General features: G+C 45.3%; 1 protein-coding gene across 1 annotated transcript in view; it reads left to right on the top strand.

The window, feature by feature from the left end:
• Positions 1-18,303, top strand: part of CDK15 (cyclin dependent kinase 15) — a 66,078-nt gene that overhangs the window by 8,433 nt on the left and 39,342 nt on the right. The window contains 6 exon segments of the mRNA XM_083474148.1: positions 1,224-1,318; positions 4,510-4,572; positions 5,913-6,036; positions 9,521-9,641; positions 13,354-13,447; positions 15,017-15,080. Coding sequence (XP_083330274.1) covers positions 1,224-1,318; positions 4,510-4,572; positions 5,913-6,036; positions 9,521-9,641; positions 13,354-13,447; positions 15,017-15,080 — 561 coding nt within the window.

The raw sequence follows: 18,303 nt of genomic DNA, 5'->3' as shown, positions 1-18,303 counted from the left end.
GGTTTTGAAAATTGAGGTGTACATTAGATTCGATGGCAGATTTGTTGTTGTTTAGTCGTTTAGTCCTGTCCGACTCTTCGTGACCCCATGGACCAGAGGCACTCCTGTCTTCCACTGCCTCCCGCAGTTTGGTCAAACTCATGCCAGTAGCTTCGAGAACACTGTCCAACCATCTCGTCCTCTGTTGTCCCCTTCTCCTTGTGCCTCAATCTTTCCCAACATCAGGGTCTTTTCCAGGGAGTCTTTTCTTCTCATGAGGTGGCCAAAGTATTGGAGTCTCAGCTTCAGGATCTGTCCTTCCCGTGAGCACTCAGGGCTGATTTCCTTAAGAATGGATAGGTTTGATCTTCTTGCAGTCCACGGGACTCTCAAGAGTCTCCTTCAGCACCATAATTCAAAAGCATCAATTCTTCGGCGATCAGCCTTCGTTGATTCGCATAAATATGGAAGGAGTGGGAATGTACTAAATGTGGAATAAGCAGTAATGTGAACATATCCAGAGTCGCATACAACCCGAAATTAGTAGGAGAGGGTAGTGTTCTTTTATGCCAGCATCTGGGGCTTTGCCCTGTGCTGTCATTGAGAGACCCCAATATCTAGGCTGTTTTGGCATCTTAAAGGTAAAGGTAAAGGGACCCCTGACCATTAGGTCCAGTCATGACCGACTATGGGGTTGTGGCGCTCATCTCGCTTTATTGGCCGAGGGAGCCGGCGTACAGCTTCCGGGTCATGTGGCCAGCATGACAAAGCCGCTTCTGGCGAACCAGAGCAGCGCACGGAAACGCCATTTACCTTCCCGCCGGAGCGGTACCTATTTGTCTACCTGCACTTTGACATGCTTTTGAACTGCTTACTTGGCAGGAGCAGGGACCGAGCAACGGGAGCTCACCCGTCACGGGGATTTGAACCGCCGACCTTCTGATCGGCAAGTCCTAGGCTCTGTAGTTTAACCCACAGCGCCACCCACGTCCCTTTGGCATCTTGGTTAACCTCTAATAAGAAAAGCATGGTGGGAAAGGTTTCTAATTTTAACTGTTCTATCGCTTCTGAGGCATTCCTCCTGTTTAAGAACACAAATTGGGACCAGCTCCTGCTCAAAATCCCAGGTGTGGAAATGATGGGCAGTTGAATTTGACAAGGCAGTCTTGCCTTGCTTTCTGTGCTGTTAAATTGTTTCCCCCTCTCGCAGACAGCAGGCTGACCCCTATTTATGTGTCCTTTAGCATCTCTCCTCAAGAGCTTGAAGCATGCCAATATTGTGCTCCTTCATGACATCATCCAGACCAAGGAGACCCTGACGTTAGTCTTTGAGTATTTGGTGAGTTGATTTTTTCAGGTTTATTTAGGGTTTGTGAGCTTTCTCACGAGCCGGTAAACAAACCCTGGGTCCTATTTTTGCAGTGCTACACAGCGTTTTATAGCAATGCGTAAGAGTCCATCATGGTGACATATGTTTCTTGCTTGCTCTCCCTAATTGCCTTTGAGAGCTATCTTCTCAGATCCCTAACTTCTCTTAAGTAACAGCTGCGTTTTAAAAACATGCTTCATTTGCAGAAAAAGCTGGTAGGAACTGATTACTCTTGCAGCTGCCATGACAACAGACTCGTAAAACCACTGGTTTGTTCGTTCACAAGCACACATGCAAAAACCTTTCCCTCCCTCACCATTTGAGTAATGATAATTGTAAAAGCAGCACAAGCAGAGAAATACAGTGGTACCTCGGGTTACAGACGCTTCAGGTAACAGGTTACAGACTCCGCTAATCCAGAAATAGTACCTCGGGTTAAGAACTTTGCTTCAGGATGAGAACAGAAATCATGCAGCAGCGGTGCAGCAGCAGCAGGAGGCCCCATTAGCTAAAGTGGTACCTCAGGTAATAATAATAATAATAATAATAATAATAATAATAATTTATTATTTGTACCCCGCCCATCTGGCTGGGTTTCCCCAGCCACTCTGGGTGGCTTCCAACAAAGACCAAAAATACACTAAAATGTCACACGTTAAAAACTTCCCTGAACAGGGCTGCCTTCAGATGTCTTCTGAATGTCAAGTAGTTGTTTATCTCTTTGACATCTGATGGGAGGGAGGTTAAGAACAGCTTCAGGTTAAAAACAGACCTCCAGAACGAATTAAGTTCTTAACCCGAGGTACCACTGTAAAGTCGTCAAGCTGTAAAGCTAAAGGTAAAGGGACCCCTGACCATTAGGTCCAGTCGTGACCGGCTCTGGGGTTGCGGCACTCATCTTGCTTTATTGGCCGAGGGAGCCGGCGTACAGCTTCCGGGTCATGTGGCCAGCATGACTAAGCCGCTTCTGGCAAACCAGAGCAGCGCACAGAAACGCTGTTTACCTTCCCGCTGGAGTGGTACCTATTTATCTACTTGCACTTTGACGTGCTTTCGAACTGCTAGTTTGGCAGGAGCAGGGACCGAAGAATGGGAGCTCACCCCGTCACGGGGATTTGAACTGCCGACCTTCTGATCGGCGAGCCCTAGGCTCTGTGGTTTAACTCACAGTGAGGTATATGTAAATTCTCCTACCTTCTGTGTACAATCTTCTGGTGATACTCTGACAAACCTTTTGCGGGATTAATTCAGTCATGGTGTGGGGACCCTGAATTCTTCAGATCTTGTTGGCTAGTTCTCTCTTCAGCCCCAGCCAGCAAGGCCTATAGTCAAGGATGATGAGAATTGTTGTCCAGGAACATAGGTAATGCCACGGGTTTCCCATTCTTGCATTAATCCTACAGAAGGAAGTGCAACCTCCATTAAGAACAGGCCAAACAAACTGCGAGACTTTTATATGCCCAAAGATGGAAAAACTCGTTATTACCAACAGTGGAGGAATGCTTGTTAAAATTAATGGTCTTAGCTGAGGTGGCGAAATTGACATGCTTAATCAGATAAAAGTCATTGTTAACATTTACTAAGGATTGGAAACCTCTCATAGACTTTTTGCATGAAAAAGAAAAAGAAATAAAGACACTTGGATTTGAGGATTGAAGAGAATGATCAATAGAAAGTGGCTTTATTAGGTGTTATATTGGAGTGGATGACGTGAGTAATGCTGATATATAGCACTGAGACAAAGAATCAGAAGTTCTTTAGTTCTTAACTTTCTTCCTCTCTTGATTTTGGATTGTTTTATTGATGTTTTAATATGCTGTAAACCGCTTTGAGATTTTTATTTAGAATTATAAAGCAGTATGAAAATAATAATAATAATAATAATAATAAGAAGAAGAAGAAGAAGAAGAAGAAGAAGATCTTTTTCTCTCCCTTTATATCGATCTCTTTCTTTTCACCTTTCTCCTCTTTTCTTCTTTTTGCCTTTAAATTAACATTTTAGTTTGGACAAAAAAAGGATATTTCATAATAATCTTTGTATTTTTATTTCTAAACCTAATAAAAATGTATTTTAAAAAGAAGAAGAACAGGTCAAACAACACCTCCACAGCCAGAAGGGCCACCTACCAGCAGCCTCCATAGTGTCTGGATTCTGCCTCAATTTCTTAGCTCTCATCTTAATCTTCTATTGACTCCAGGCATAGCTTTTAATTATCAAAATTGCAGAAGGCAGAGAAGGGAAATGTTCCTTCCCCTGCTGAGATCCTGTAGAAACATCTCGTCTGAAGCTAATATTTGTACTGGGACGACATGCACACATACACTGGCTCAGAGGAGGGATTTTCCTCAGGACCTCAGCAGGGGTGGAAAGGGTTAAATGACCCCTCCCTGGTTGTTCTCATTCCGCTGATTGTCAGCCGCTCTCCAGCAGATGCAATTTGCCCTTTTAAAAGACTCCTACACCATGAAAGTATTGCAGCCCATGTTAATGTACTTTATATATTGTGAAATCTTGCTTGCGTGGTCGACACACTTTTAAATGGCTGTGTGTTGAAAGTAAAGATGGATTCAGATCATGCTCTTTTGGCTCAGCATAGTTCAAGGAACTGGCATCGATCAGTGTAATACCGTATTTTTCGCTTTATAAGACGCACCAGACCATAAGGTGCACCTAGTTTTTGGAGGAGGAAAACAAGAAAAAAAATATTCTGAATAAGGCAGAAGCCAGGAGAGGCGCTTCGCTGAAGGGGCACTGTGCAGAGAGGGAGAGCTGTGCAGCGTCCCTTCCGCGAAGCGGAAGGAGGAACAGAAGGGGCTCCGTTCCGCCTTCCGCTTCACTGAAGGGGCACTGCGCAGCTCTCCCTCTCTGCGAAGCACCATTCGCTCCATTAGACGCACTCACATTTCCCCTTACTTTCTAGGAGGGAAAAAGTGCATCTTATGGAGCGAAAAATACGGTATTTGTGTGCCCCCAAGGCACACACAAAGCTCCAGGAGGAGAGTTTCCATCTCCCCATACAATGCCCTACTAGTTTCATCAACAAGGGGCTGGCAGGAGGCTTGTGCAAGGCACATAACATGTGGTTGCATGGATTTTGCAGAAAGTATCTAAGAAAATTGGGTTCACCGCCCTCAATTCCATTTCCTGTCTATTTATTTAGCACACAGACTTGGCACAGTACATGTCCCAGCATCCTGGTGGGCTTCATCTTTATAATGTTAAGGTAAGTTCTTGAAGAAAAATGTACTGTTCTTAAGTGTGCAACAGTTCAATCCTATGCATGTCTACTCAGAAGTAAGTCCCATTGGGTTCAATAGGAGGCGCTCCCAAGTGAGTGGACATGGGATTATAGCCTAAAGCTCATATGCCAAGAGCAGCTCTGGTTATTGGATAGATTGTTTCACTGAACTGAGGAGACTTGGGACTCAGCTACACAGGTCAATTATAACATTAAAAATGTGACACCAGATGGCGCTGTAGAGCAGCAATCCAAAGTCAATGGTAAACTGCATTGTGAGCTATATATATTTTCATAGCGTTTTTTTTATATCTGTGTAGATCCAGCCTTGGTTCAAATCTCTGTTTGGTTGGTTGGTTAGTTGGCTATATATTTATTTTACAGTTTCTGTCCTGCTTCTAAGCCCAGGCATGGGTGCTCAAAAATTATCAGTTGCAATAAAACGAGGTTTGGTTTTTTCTTCTTCTTTTTCAAAGAAATCAGTTCCATTCATACATAAATACAACTACGAAGCTCATTTAGCAAGTCTCTCTCTTGCAGCTGTACCTATCTTGCAGAGGTCTTGCAATAAATGAGACCTTGAAATGGTTCTTTTTGAAGCTGTAGACAGGTATGTCCATTGGTGCCAAACGTAAATAATTTGATTTGCTCTGAAGCAAAGCACCCCATAATAGTCTACTGCCTCAGCCTGTGCTGTTGATTATAAGCGGCTTTCAAGGGTTACCATATTTTTCACTCCATAAGGCGCACCGGACCATAGGGCGCACCTAGTTTTTAGGGGGGGTGGGGAATCAAGAAAAAAAATCTTATCCCCCCCCCCCAGCCCTAAAGAGCAAAGAAGCCAAGACAGCGAGCGGGATCCATCCTGCTGGCTGTCTTGGCTTCCTCTTTAACCGCGTGCAACCTCTCCAGCCGGGAAAGCTTTGCGCAGCCATCCCCAAGCGAGAGCAGTGCTCCGTCTCGCTGTTCTGGCTTCGGGGACAGCCTTTGAAGCCTCCGCAGGGCAGCGGGGTGCCTTCACCCCACTGCCCTGTGGAGGCTTTGCACAGCTAACCCCAAGCTAGAACAGCGAGACAGAGCGCTGCGCAGCGCTCCGTCTCCCTGTTCTGGCTTTGGGCTTAGCTGCATTCGCAGCCTGCATTCGCTCTATAGGACACACACACATTTCCCCTTAATTTTTGGAGGGGGGAAAGTGCGTCCTATAGAGCGAAAAATACGGTATATGTATTTGCTTACTTTTCTATCAAGGGTTTATTCTTTTGCTTGAAATGCAGCAGTAAAACTGATCAGTCATTAACGAATTATGTCCTTTTTCTGTCTGCCAGCTCTTTATATTCCAGCTTCTGCGAGCCTTGGCTTTCATCCATGAACACCGCATCCTTCACCGGGACCTGAAACCTCAGAACCTCCTCCTCAGTTGCCTTGGAGAGCTTAAGCTAGCTGATTTTGGTAAGCCATCATAGTCAGACTGCTGGACAATAGCCAGACCTTCTGGCAAAGGCCAGCTTTCCAATCTTTATGAATCCCACATTGACAGGGGTTTTTTTTTGCTTTCACTGATCTTTGGGAGGAGCACATTGCTGTACAATGTCTTTTGTCATCATCCCTCTCCTACGTATAACATAAAATAAACAAAGAATTTAGAAAATATCCCTGGTGAAACCAATTGCCTTCAAATGAGAATTCTCTCCAGCTCCATAGGGAACGCATGCCTGCCAACAGTTGAAAATTAAAAGTAAGGGGCAGAGATCCATAGTTCATTGGCAGGGCATATTGTACAGCCATCAGCATTGCATTCAATACTAAGGTTTAAAATTGCCTTTTTGTATGTATGGAATAGCCCTTGGTGAAAACAGTTGACTGCACACAGACATGACACATCTTGTGTGCGTGGCTGGGGAAACCCGGCCAGATGGGCGGGGTACAAATAATAAATTATTATTATTATTATTATTATTATTATTATTGTTGTTGTTGTTGTTGTTGTTGTTGTTGTTGTTGTTGTTTCATTTATTGCAATTTATTTCATTGGTATCTGTTTGGCTACATTTTCATAGCTGGCCTTGTATCTTGGGTTTCCATCTTTGCACAGGGACGAGTACGTTTCTGGAGAGGGCATTAATGTAAAATCTACACTTGCAGGAAAGTAGCATAAAATAAATGTAATAAATTTAGCTCCCTAACCAATAAGAGTTAAATGAGTCTGCTGCTCCATGTACAAAGGCCCTTGGGCTCTTTGTACTGTTGTGGCAATTACTGTATTTTTCGCTCTATAAGACGCACCAGACCACAAGACGCACCTAGTTTTTGGAGGAGGAAAACAAGAAAAAAATAATTCTGAATCTCAGAAGCCAGAACAGCAAGAGGGATCGCTGTGCAGTGAAAGCAGCAATCCCTCTTGCTGTTCTGGCTTCCGGGATAGCTGCACAGCCTGCATTCGCTCCATAAGACGCACACACATTTCCCTTTACTTTTTAGGAGGGAAAAAGTGAGTCTTATAGAGCAAAAAATACAGTATGTGCACTTTAAGGCCCCTTCATGTAATGTCCTTGTCTATTAAAATGGCTCAGACACATCCAGAATGTTCAAACTGAACCATAACGTTGGGCACTTAAACTCCCGGTAATGAACCAATTAAGTGGCAGCACTTGGAAATAATCTAGTTTAATGCCCATGAAGCTACTGGGGGAAATTATCTTAAATCCAAGTGCTTTGACTTAAGATGAATTGAGGAGTTGGGGTTGGCTGCTCACTTTATATTGACACTAGTGGGAAGTGCCCACTGCTGCCCAGGATTTTGTAGAAACCCCCCCCCAAAAAAAAAACCCCAGTGATTTCAAAATAGATGTTATAATTTGTAAGCTTGGACCCGTCACGCTAACAATTGGGTGAAGTCACACCAAAGTCATGTTTTGGTTTGCCATTTTAATTCAAAATGGCGCCTTGTATCCAAACGTTGATGAAGGTTGCCGCCCCCATTGGGAACCCTTTGGCGATGATATCTCAAGAGGCGGCTGAACGCCTAGTGATCAAACAGACAAACCACTTTCTTTCCAAAATACACAGTGGATGAGTTAGCAGTCGGAGCCTCTGTACAACCGAGCTGAAATGGCTCTCCTCGTCGTCGTATCTTTGGAATCCATCTAGGCTCTCCTCTGATGGTGATTAATGACTTAAGCCTTTGAATGAGGCTTCAGGCACGCTCCCCATTACGCAGAGTACCCAGACAGCAGAAGGAGCCAGAAATATGTGCTACATTGCTGCTTTTATTTCTAACTATGCCAACAAAGGTCCATATAGTAAAAGCTATGGTTTTCCCAGTAGTGATGTATGGAAGTGAGAACTGGACCATAAAGAAGGCTGATCACCAAAGAATTGATGCTTTTGAATTCTGGTGCTGGAGGAGACTCTTGAGAGTCCCATGGACTGCAAGAAGATCAGACCTATACATTCTGAAGGAAATCATCCCTGAGTGCTCACTGGAAGGACAGATCCTGAAGCTGAGACTCCAGTACTTTGGCCACCTCATGAGAAGAGAAGACTCCCTGGAAAAGACCCTGATGTTGGGAAAGACTGAGGGCACAAGGAGAAGGGGACGACGGAGGATGAGATGGTTGGACAGTGTCCTCGAAGCTACCAGCATGAGTTTGACCCAACTGCGAGAGGCAGTGGAAGACAGGAGTGCCTGGCGTGCTCTGGTCCATGGGCTCACGAAGAGTCGGACACGACTAAATAAGAACAACAATGCAGGACAGAAAAGAACATGCGTCTGCTCTCTGTGAGAGACAGAGAACAACAGGGAACAAAAGAAACAGGAAACCAGTAACTTTAATATCCGTCTCCCATGAGACTTCCAATGGTCTGGAATGTCAACAGAGTCTTGTGACTCCAAAAACTGCACAGTGGCATAACAGAAATTTAACATCCTCCCCCTTTCTGTGATCACCACTGGGCAGTGTGTCAGTACAGTCTCAGTACAAACCCAGTTTCTGTACATAGGTACAGTGTTGATCCCTTGGAACAACCTTGGACAATAAATCAGCAGGAATTAGGCTTATGCTCAAACTTGCTGCAGAGGAGAATCTACAGGTTTCTCATCACGATGTGAATACAGTGCTGACATCGGCCAATAAGTGTAAGATACTGAGAGTTTAGATATTTGGGCTTCTAGGTTATTCAGAAACTGAAAAGCCACCAAAAGTGGCTGCATGTTCAAGGCCTTGCATGGCTATCTATACGAGAAACTCATTTGATATTATTCACATCAAAAAGATGCGAAATAATAGTAATGGGTTGGTGTTGCAGTTAATTGTAAAGGAAAACTTCATAAAGGCTAAAATCCTAATCCTGTCTATTAAGAAGTAAGAAAGTGTTGTAGTTGTTTTTTAATTTACTGGGGCTTATCTCCAGGTAGGAATGCAGGAGAAATTTGGCTCTATTTGCATTTAAAGGCTAACCTACCTAATTTTCACTTTCTGAAAAAATGTGTGAACCGAAACAGTCATCCTTTATAATTCACATTTCTCTGAATTTTGCAATGCAATTCTCCCACTAAGTGATGTCCACAAAAAGGCATGTACTGGGGTAAAGTATGCATTAAATGTATATATGAGTGAAAATAGCATACAGAAATGTATTGCATTAGAGAAAATCGCACTATTAAATGTGTATATTAGGCAAAACTACATGGTAAAACATTAGAAGTTAGTACTAAATTGCTGATGAATTATTTTTCAAAAATTCTGCAAGCTGATGTGGAACTGATTTTGAAATTTGAATAATTAGAAACTGAGAGAAACCCAAATTGACGGGATTGCATATCACTTAGGATTGCAGCCTAACCTTGATAGAAATGGCCGTGATATTTATGCTATAGAGAGTGGATTGGAATTATAATTTCATGCATGGTTTTAAATGACTTGTTTTTTGGCAGGTCTTGCTCGTGCCAAGTCCCTTCCCAGTCAAACGTACTCTGCTGAAGTGGTGACATTGGGGTACCGACCTCCTGATGTGCTGCTGGGAGCCACTGACTATTCTGCTGACGTGGATATCTGGTGAGAGCCAGCTGTGGAGATGCTGTAAATCACATTGAGCGTAGCAATCTTCCCCTTTCAAGCATATACAGAACGTTGGCAGGGTGCAATAAGAGCACTTTTTGAGACCATCATTATAAATCACTTTAACTACATGAAAATTAGGGATGCGGGTAGCACTGTGAGTTAAACCACAGAGCCTAGGACTTGCCAATCAGAAAGTCGGCGGTTCGAATCCCTGTGATGGGGTGAGCTCCCGTTGCTCGGTCCCTGCTCCTGCCAACCTAGCAGTTCGAAAGCACATCAAAGTGCAAGTAGATAAATAGGTACCGCTCTGGTGGGAAGGTAAACGGCGTTTCCGTGCGCTGCTCTGGTTTGCCAGAAGCGGCTTAGTCATGCTGACCACATGACCCGGAAGCTGTACGCCGGCTCCCTCGGCCTATAGAGCGAGGTGAGTGCTGCAACCCCAGAGTCATCCGCAACTGGACCTAATGGTCAGGGGTACCTTTACCTTTAACTTTTAGAGATGTATTGGGATGCAGGTGGCACTGTGGTCTAAACCACTGAGCCTAGGACTTGCCAATCAGAAGGTCGGCGGTTCGAATCCCTGTGATGGGGTGAGCTCCCGTTGCTCGGTCCCTGTTCCTGCCAACCTAGCAGTTCAAAAGCATGTCAAAGTGCAAGTAGATAAATAGGTGCCGCTACGGCAGGAAGGTAAGTGGCGTTTTCGTGTGCTGCTCTGGTTCACCAGAAGTGGCTTAGTCATGCTGGCCACATGACCCCGAAGCTGTACACCGGCTCCCTCAGCCAATAAAGTGAGATGAGCGCCGCATCCCCAGAGTCGGTCACAACTGGACCTAATGGTCAGGGGTCCCTTTACCTTTACATAAAAAGTAAATTTGCAAGCATAATAAAAGGAAGAACTTTCCTTGACTTTCAAGGCTGACACAGAAGTGCGGTGTATGGAACCTAGATCCCTACCCCCAAGCCAACTGATACCACCCATTTCTAGACTTGAATTGGACTTGAGCCCCTATCAGATATGGAGATTCTTACCTCTTTTTTACTGAGACAGGTCCAGAAGAACATAGAAGCAGAAGTGAGATATTTTACCATGCCCTTGTGTTCATGGTGAGGAGACCACACATGCCAATACAGGGGTACCTCGGGTTACAGACACTTCAGGTTACAGACGCTTCAGGTTACAGACTCTACTAACCCAGAAATAGTGCTTCAGTTTAAGAACTTTGCTTCTGGATGAGAACAGAAATCGCGCAGCAGCGGTGCAGCGGCAGCGGGAGGCCCCATTAGCTAAAGTGGTGCTTCAGGTTAAGAACAGTTTCAGGTTAAGAATGGAGCTCCGGAATGAATTAAGTTCTTAACCCGGGGTACCACTGTACTCACTCAATCTGAGCATGGTAAATGCACACCTGACAGGATGCTGAGAGGAGTTTTTATCTCTCTGCAACTAATATACAAAGTCCCTTTAGCAATGACAGCAGGAGGGCTAGACATTACGTCCACTTCAAGGAATCACACATACGTCCGATCCACATAGCATTTTATTTCTGAATTATTTTTGACATTGCTGCTGCTTTTCTTCTTGTGAGGCAAAGAGAGAGACAAACTTAACTTACTTGAAACAGTGCAAGTGCTCATGATTAGTTCCTGTCCATTTTAGTTATTTAAGACCTGTCAGTGCTATTTTTTCTAGGAAAAGAGGTGCGGAACTCACCATTAACACCTTGTTCTCTTATAATGGGTCCACCTGAGAGGTGCCAGAAACTGAGTTTCAGCAAGTTCTGGCTGAAAAAAAGCCCTGTAATTATTATCTGTATTTTATTTTATTTTATTTATACCCCGCCCATCTGACAGGTTGCTCCAGCCACTCTGGGCAGCTTCCAACACATATGAAAACATAATAAAACATTAAACATTAAAAACTCCCGATACAGGGCTGCCTTCAGGTGTCTTCTAAAAGTTGTATAGCTATTTATCTCCTTGACCTCTGATGCCAGGTCCTTTCCTGCATTATGCTCAGTAAGTGGGAGCCACTGCAGAGTAGCTCCTGCCCAGATCACCACTGAAACGTGATACGGCCGGGGGAATATGGGAGAAACCTGTACCGCAGCCTAAGCCAGTGCCATCCCAGAAACTGGGATGCGTGAAGGAGGTGTCATTTTCTGGACTGACACCACCCCCTCCCTATTCCCGGAAGCTGCTCATATACCATATTTTTCGCTCCATAAGACACACTTTTTTCCTCCTAAAAAGTAAGGGGAAATGTCTGTGAGTCTTATGGAGCGAATGTGTGGTCCATCGCTGGCTCCCTTTCAGGCCTCGCCCCCTTGCCCAGGCCTCCATTGTTGAATGTTCTGCAGATGGAGGCTGTTTTCCCCCCCAGTGACATGTGACTGGCTGATTAGATTATCTGTCTGGAAAGTAGGCTACATTATTACATGAGCACTGTTCCACAGCATTTGATATTTTCATTTACATACACTCATTCGAAATAAGATGGGTTTGGGTTTATGAAGCAATTCTATATCCTCCCACCACACTGACGAAGAATTCTACGAAACAGTAGCCAATATCTGGAATCACTGTTCAGTGTTGGACATCATATTTGCTGAATATACAAAGCTTCCCAGCTTGTCTTTCATCGTACAAAGTCTGGTACCTCGCTTCATTTAAAGATTTTCATAGACTTTGAGACTAAAGATTTCATTTTGTACTTGTTATGGTTTGAAGGAATTCTATAAAGATTGTCTATTGCGTATGTGCATGGTCATTGTGTTGCCTAGACATTGCTGATGGAAACTGTAGAAAGGGCTCCTTTTCCTTTCCTAAAGAAGCTGCAGAACTGTGCATTGAACCCCATAAAAACAGGATTTCCCCCCTTTGCAAAGTAAGCTCAACAACTTTGAGCTGATCCTCAAAAAATGGGGCTTTCCCCCTTTGCAAAAGAAGCTGCACAACTTTGAGCTGATCCTGAAAAAAACCCCTTTGCAAAAGAAGGTGCAAAACTGTGAACTGATCCCCCCAAAAACGGGGCTTTCCCACTTTCCCCCTCTAAAAACTAGGTGCGTCCTATGGAGCGAAAAATACAGGTGCAGTGGTACCTTGGGTTAAGTACTTAATTCGTTCCGGAGGTCCGTTCTTAACCTGAAACTGTTCTTAACCTGAAGCACCACTTTAGCTAATGGGGCCTCCTGCTGCTGCCACGCCGCCGGAGCACGATTTCTGTTCTCATCCTGAAACAAAGCTCTTAACCCGAGGTACTATTTCTGGGTTAGCAGAGTCTGTAACCTGAAGCGCATGTAACCTGAAGCATATGTAACCCGAGGTACCACCGTAGTTGCATTGCACCTGTCTCCCTCCTGCCCGCCCCAATGGCCAATATAGCAGCTTTGGAGAAGTGATTCGGATTAGGAGCACAACGTGGTGCGTGTGTTGGGAGCAGCAAAGAGCTGGGCACCCCACTGCTCAAACCCCATTGAGCAATCCTATTTAGCAACTGTCTTTAATTGGGAGAGCCATTGATTGTCCAAATCAGGCCAGAGGGTTTGATGTTTTGGGGAAACACTTCTTACTTTGAATAGAAAATGTAACTGAGGACGTAGTGCATGTGGTTTTCTTCCACCTCGATCTGGACTTAGGCATATTTATCTGTGTATTTAATATCCGCAGTGTGAGACTGAGTGAGTGAAGAGAATGTATACCTTTTCTCCAGGGGTGCAGGCTGCATATTTGCTGAGATGCTTCAGGGTCAGCCTCTGTTTCCAGGGGTTTGCAACACCTTTGAACAGTTGGAGAAGATCTGGGTGGTAAGTATAATGATACATCTGGGAAACTGGAACAAAGATCATTAGCATCTCAAAAGGGTCAGCTTCTATCCATCTATCTATCTAGTCCCAATGATGGATGCAACAGAAATAAGGCAATTTGATTGAAAGTCTCACTCACTCCCAGTGTGTTAAGTTTGGGGTTGTAGCCAATAGGCTGGTCTATATTTGGCAATTTCCCCACAAACACTAAGATAAATCAAAGTGACTTCCCTTTGATGCCTCTCTTGTCTCATCAAAAATTTAAAGCCAATTAAACGGATAGCAGGTTGAAGGAGGAACACAAAAATGGAGTTGCTGAACTTTTTGCTCCCTCTTGTTAAACTCTTGTATTTCTTTGTGTCGTGTAAAGCAGCATTCTTGTGTGTGTGTGTTTTGGTGCTATTTTGGGAAGATTATCCAAAGCTGCAGCCCTATGTTGGGAACAGGAACAGTGCTTTTTTGTGATGGTACTCAATGGTATGGCATACCGCAGGCATAGGCAAACTCGGCCCTCCAAATGTTTTGGGACTACAGCTCCCATCATCCCTAGCTCACAGGACCAGTGGTCAGGGATGATGGGAGTTGTAGTCCTAAAACATCTGGAGGGCCGAGTTTGCCTATGCTTGGTGTAAATGCTCAGAAGAAACTGATAGGATAAATATTAATTTTAAAAATCCTTAGCATTTTCTAAGCCAACTCTTCAAAGTATTGGTCCGAATCACAAGTTTTGAATCAGTTTGAGCTTTGCTTGTGAATCTGTTCAAGTTTGGAACCACAAATTTGCCACAAAGGGGAAGGGGGATATCTATACATTTGGAGTTGTTGTTTTTTTGTGAACTTGAAATTTCAAAAGATACCAGGCGAAAAGAGAAAGTGTGATAGGATGAATATTCATTTCATTATTAGCATTTTCTGATGCTTTTAAAACAGAGCTATGTAGCTGCTCCAATTGCAAAGGCAAATAAAGATTCAGAAGTATTGATCACTCAGCCAGTAACAAAAAGCTTGCTTTGGTGGGGAGGACGTATCACATTTTCATTGGCACAGATTTGTTCGCTTGCGGGCAGAATCCTAAGGTGGACTCAGACCACCTCATCAAGATACAGCGTACTTGAGGCCCAGAATGTCTTTGAATTGTGCCCCGGATGGGTTTTTTGAACACCTGTCAGAAGATTCGTTTGCTATCTATTCCTTTTCATCTCAAAGCAGCAGGGATCTCCATCGCAGCCAGTGTACGGCTTCGGAATGCCTATCATTTGGGGGGAGCTACTACCGTCAGGAGTCACTCATCAATGCAATCCTGGTCTCTAGGGGAGCACCTTGGGTGTAAAGAAAAGACTGTACCATGATCCTGACTGCTGCTGATATATTTGAAATGGCACCTGTCTTTGCAGTCGCTAAAGCACATTTGTATTCCTAGCTACATCCTCGTAAGAAAACCTTGCTGGGCACCCTTTTCCAGGAGCAAAACTGAGACTAGAATCTAGTCTGCATACATGTATTTGGAAAAGACATTGGGTGTGTGCTGAGTTGTTCTTTTGTTTCTGGTTTGTCTCTTGCTTTATGCAGGTACTGGGAGTCCCAACCGAAGGAACATGGCCAGGGGTTTCAAAGCTTCCCCTTTATAAGCCAGGTATGATCTCTCTTCAGATGGCAAATATGCCACAAATGCTATTTGAAGCGGCTTTTCATATGAGCAAAATCCATGGTTGCATCCTGAAGGTAAAGGTAAAGGGACCCCTGACCGTTAGGTCCAGTCGTGACCGACTCTGGGGTTGCGGCGCTCATCTCGCTTTACTGGCCAAGGGAGCCGGCGTACAGCTTCCGGGTCATGTGGCCAGCATGACCAAGCCGCTTCTGGCGAAGCAGAGCAGTGCACGGAAACACCGTTTACCTTCCCGCCGGAGTGGTACCTAGTTATCTACTTGCACTTTGACGTGCTTTCGAACTGCTAGGTTGGCAGGAGCAGGGACCGAACAACGGGAGCTCACCCCGTTGTGGGGATTCAAACTGCCGACCTTCTGATTGGCATGTCCTAGGCTCTGTGGTTTAACCCACAGCGCCACCCACGTCCCACAATCCTGAAGGTAGCAACACTTTTAAGAGCTTTTGGCTCATGCATAAAACAGTTCAGTGTTAAACAAGAACCAGAGAAAGATTGCTAATACTATGATTGATGAATAACGCTATGGAAGGTATAGGCTTTCTCCCTTCTGGCTATTGTCTCTGGTTATAATAATACAATAATAATAATTTATTATTTGTATCCCCGCCCATCTGGCTGAGTTTCCCCAGCCACTCTGGGCGGCTTCCCACAAAGAATAAAAATACATTAAAATGTCACACATTAAAAACCTCCCTGAACAGGGCTGCCTTCAGATGTCTTCTAAATGTCAGGCAGTTGTTAATCTCTTTGACATCTGATGGGAGGGCATTCCACAGGGCGGGCGCCACCAGTGGCGTAGCGTGGGTTGTCAGCACCCGGGGCAAGGCAAGTAATTTGCGCCCCCTAACCCGTGGATTTGCGCCCCCTAACCCTAACCCCCAGATGTTGCGCCCAGTACAGCCGCCCCCCCTGCACCCCCCACGCTACGCCACTGCTAAGGGGACAAGGAACACGCGTGGGGTGGGTGGAGAAGGATGTGGCTAATAATGCAGGAGGGGTGTCTAAGGGGAAAAGGAGCTCGCATGGGGTGGGTGGAGAAGGAGCTTTTCGGAGAGCTGAGCGGGGAGGGGGGGGAGGGAAAGAGCACTGTTGCTTTAAAGGAGCCAACCGGACAGCAGCCACTTACAGCAGTGTAAGCAGCTCCTTTCCACTCCCGCTTTGCTCCTTCTCTCCCTCTTTGCTGCTTTACACAGCTAATGGTGAATCCCCTGCAACCCAAGTCCTGCTCAGCGGATCAGCTGAGACGCTGGGAGAATTGTAATTTCCCCCTCTCCCTCATCCCGTGCCCTCCTGTCCCCAGCAGCCTTTTAAAAAACCTTTTTACTGGTTTTCACTGCGCTCGTGGCTCAGAGCCCTCCTGTGCCCTGCCGTCCCTCTGCAGCCTCATTGCTCCATTTAGAAAGCGCACGGACCTTTGCTAGCTGAGGCTGCAGCAGCTGTTGCTGGCTACGCAGCGCTTTTCCCGGCTCGCTGTGGCTCCCGTCTGTCCCTCCTCGCGTGTAAGCGGCTGCTGCCCGCTTTGCTGGCATGGCTCTCCTTCCCTCCCTCCTCCTCAGCTCCACCCCCTCCTCCTGGCTGTAAAGCAAGCATGAGTGCATTCGCTCTGTAACACGCACAGGCATTTTCCCTTCCTTTCTAGGAGCAAAAAAGTGTGTGTTTTGGAGCGAAAATTACGGTAATTCCCAGCAAGCAATTAGCAGGCTCGCTCCACCTCCTCCTCCTCCCGGCTTTGCTGCTGCTGCTGCTGCTGCTGCGCGGCTCTTTTCCTCCACCGACGGCGCGCTGCGTCTTGGAGAGGTTCCCGCTTCCTCAAGGGGGGCCGGCCAAACGCGCCCCCCAAAATGTTGCGCCCGGTGCGGCCGGCACCCCTGGCACCCCCCACGCTACGCCACTGGGCGCCACTACCGAGAAGGCCCTCTGCCTGCTTCCCTGGTTGCCCTCTCTTTTCTGTAATAATAATAATAAATAGTACCCCACCCATCTGACTGGGCTGCCCCAGCCACTGTGGGAGCTTCCAGCATATCCTACATTATTTCCTTTCTCTCTTATGCTCCTGGTTTCCTCTGTCCCTCTACTTAATCATGTATTTTACTCTCTTTTTTCTGCTTTCCTTTTCTAACCGTTCTACTTCTGTTCCCCCCCCCCCGGACTCCTCTCTGGCCCAATTCCCCCTTCCTCCTCTCCTATATTTCTGGGCTCCCCAGGTGTCTTCTGCCCTTCCTTCTTTAAACATCCTTTCCCTCAAAAGCCCCTTTGCTGTTTGTCGGAAGCCTCCTTCTTGGGCTTTCTTCTGCCTCTCAGTCTACTCTGTTACCTTCCTGCAGGAATTCCCACTCAGGGCTCCATTTCCCCCCAAAATCCTGAGGATGAGGGTGCTTGGAAAAGTGGTATTATACTGACAAAAATAGAGTGGCTTTCCAAATTATTGCAGTACTACAATATATCCAAAACAATGGGAGAAATTGGAAGGATCTCAAAAGAGACGATATACAGGGACTGGAAGGTGTTTAAAGGATACTTGCAAAGCCATATCGAAAAATCAGAACTCCTATTAGAATAAACAAGTTCCGTTTTAAATACTGAAATACTAAATAAGATGGATAACAATGTGTAATAGAAAAAGAAGCATGGAATTAGGTTAAAGGTGTGTGAAAGAAAGTAATAGAAGTGGAAAGAAATTGCAAGTGAGTAGAATGGAAGTCTAACACAAAGGTGGGGTGAGGGGTGGTGGGTGGTGATGGGAAAAGGAATTATCTGTGGGATTGAGTGTAGGTATGTTTGAACATTTTTAAGGATTGTATGAAATGTATGTTTGCATGCCTGTATATTTGCAATATGTGTGTATTAAAGCTGAATTGTTTTAACAATAAAACCTTTTTTAAAAAAAGAAAGAAAAAGGAATTGTAGCTCTGAGAGGGGGAAACAGCCATTTCCCAGGTGATTAAAAGGTGTTTAAAATGTGCTCTGCGCATGGGCGTAGCCAGGATTTTTGTTGGGGGGGGCAGAACCTTAGTTTGCTATGTATTTTTATTGATTTCTTAATTTAAGGGGGGCAGCTGCCCCTCCCTGCCCCCCCCGGCTATGCCCATAGCCCTGCGTATGCAGCCTTCTGAAGCTCACCTCTACTCTTCGTTCCGTCTTTCTGTTTTCCACTCGGTATGGCAGGCCTTCGGGTGCATTACCACATGGT

Source organism: Podarcis liolepis, assembly GCF_965112155.1.
Source record: "Podarcis liolepis genome assembly, chromosome: 1".
NCBI classification, from domain to species: Eukaryota; Metazoa; Chordata; class Lepidosauria; order Squamata; family Lacertidae; genus Podarcis; species Podarcis liolepis.
The sequence above is the reverse complement of the archived record's forward strand: the minus strand, read 5'-3'. Positions and strand labels throughout refer to the sequence as shown.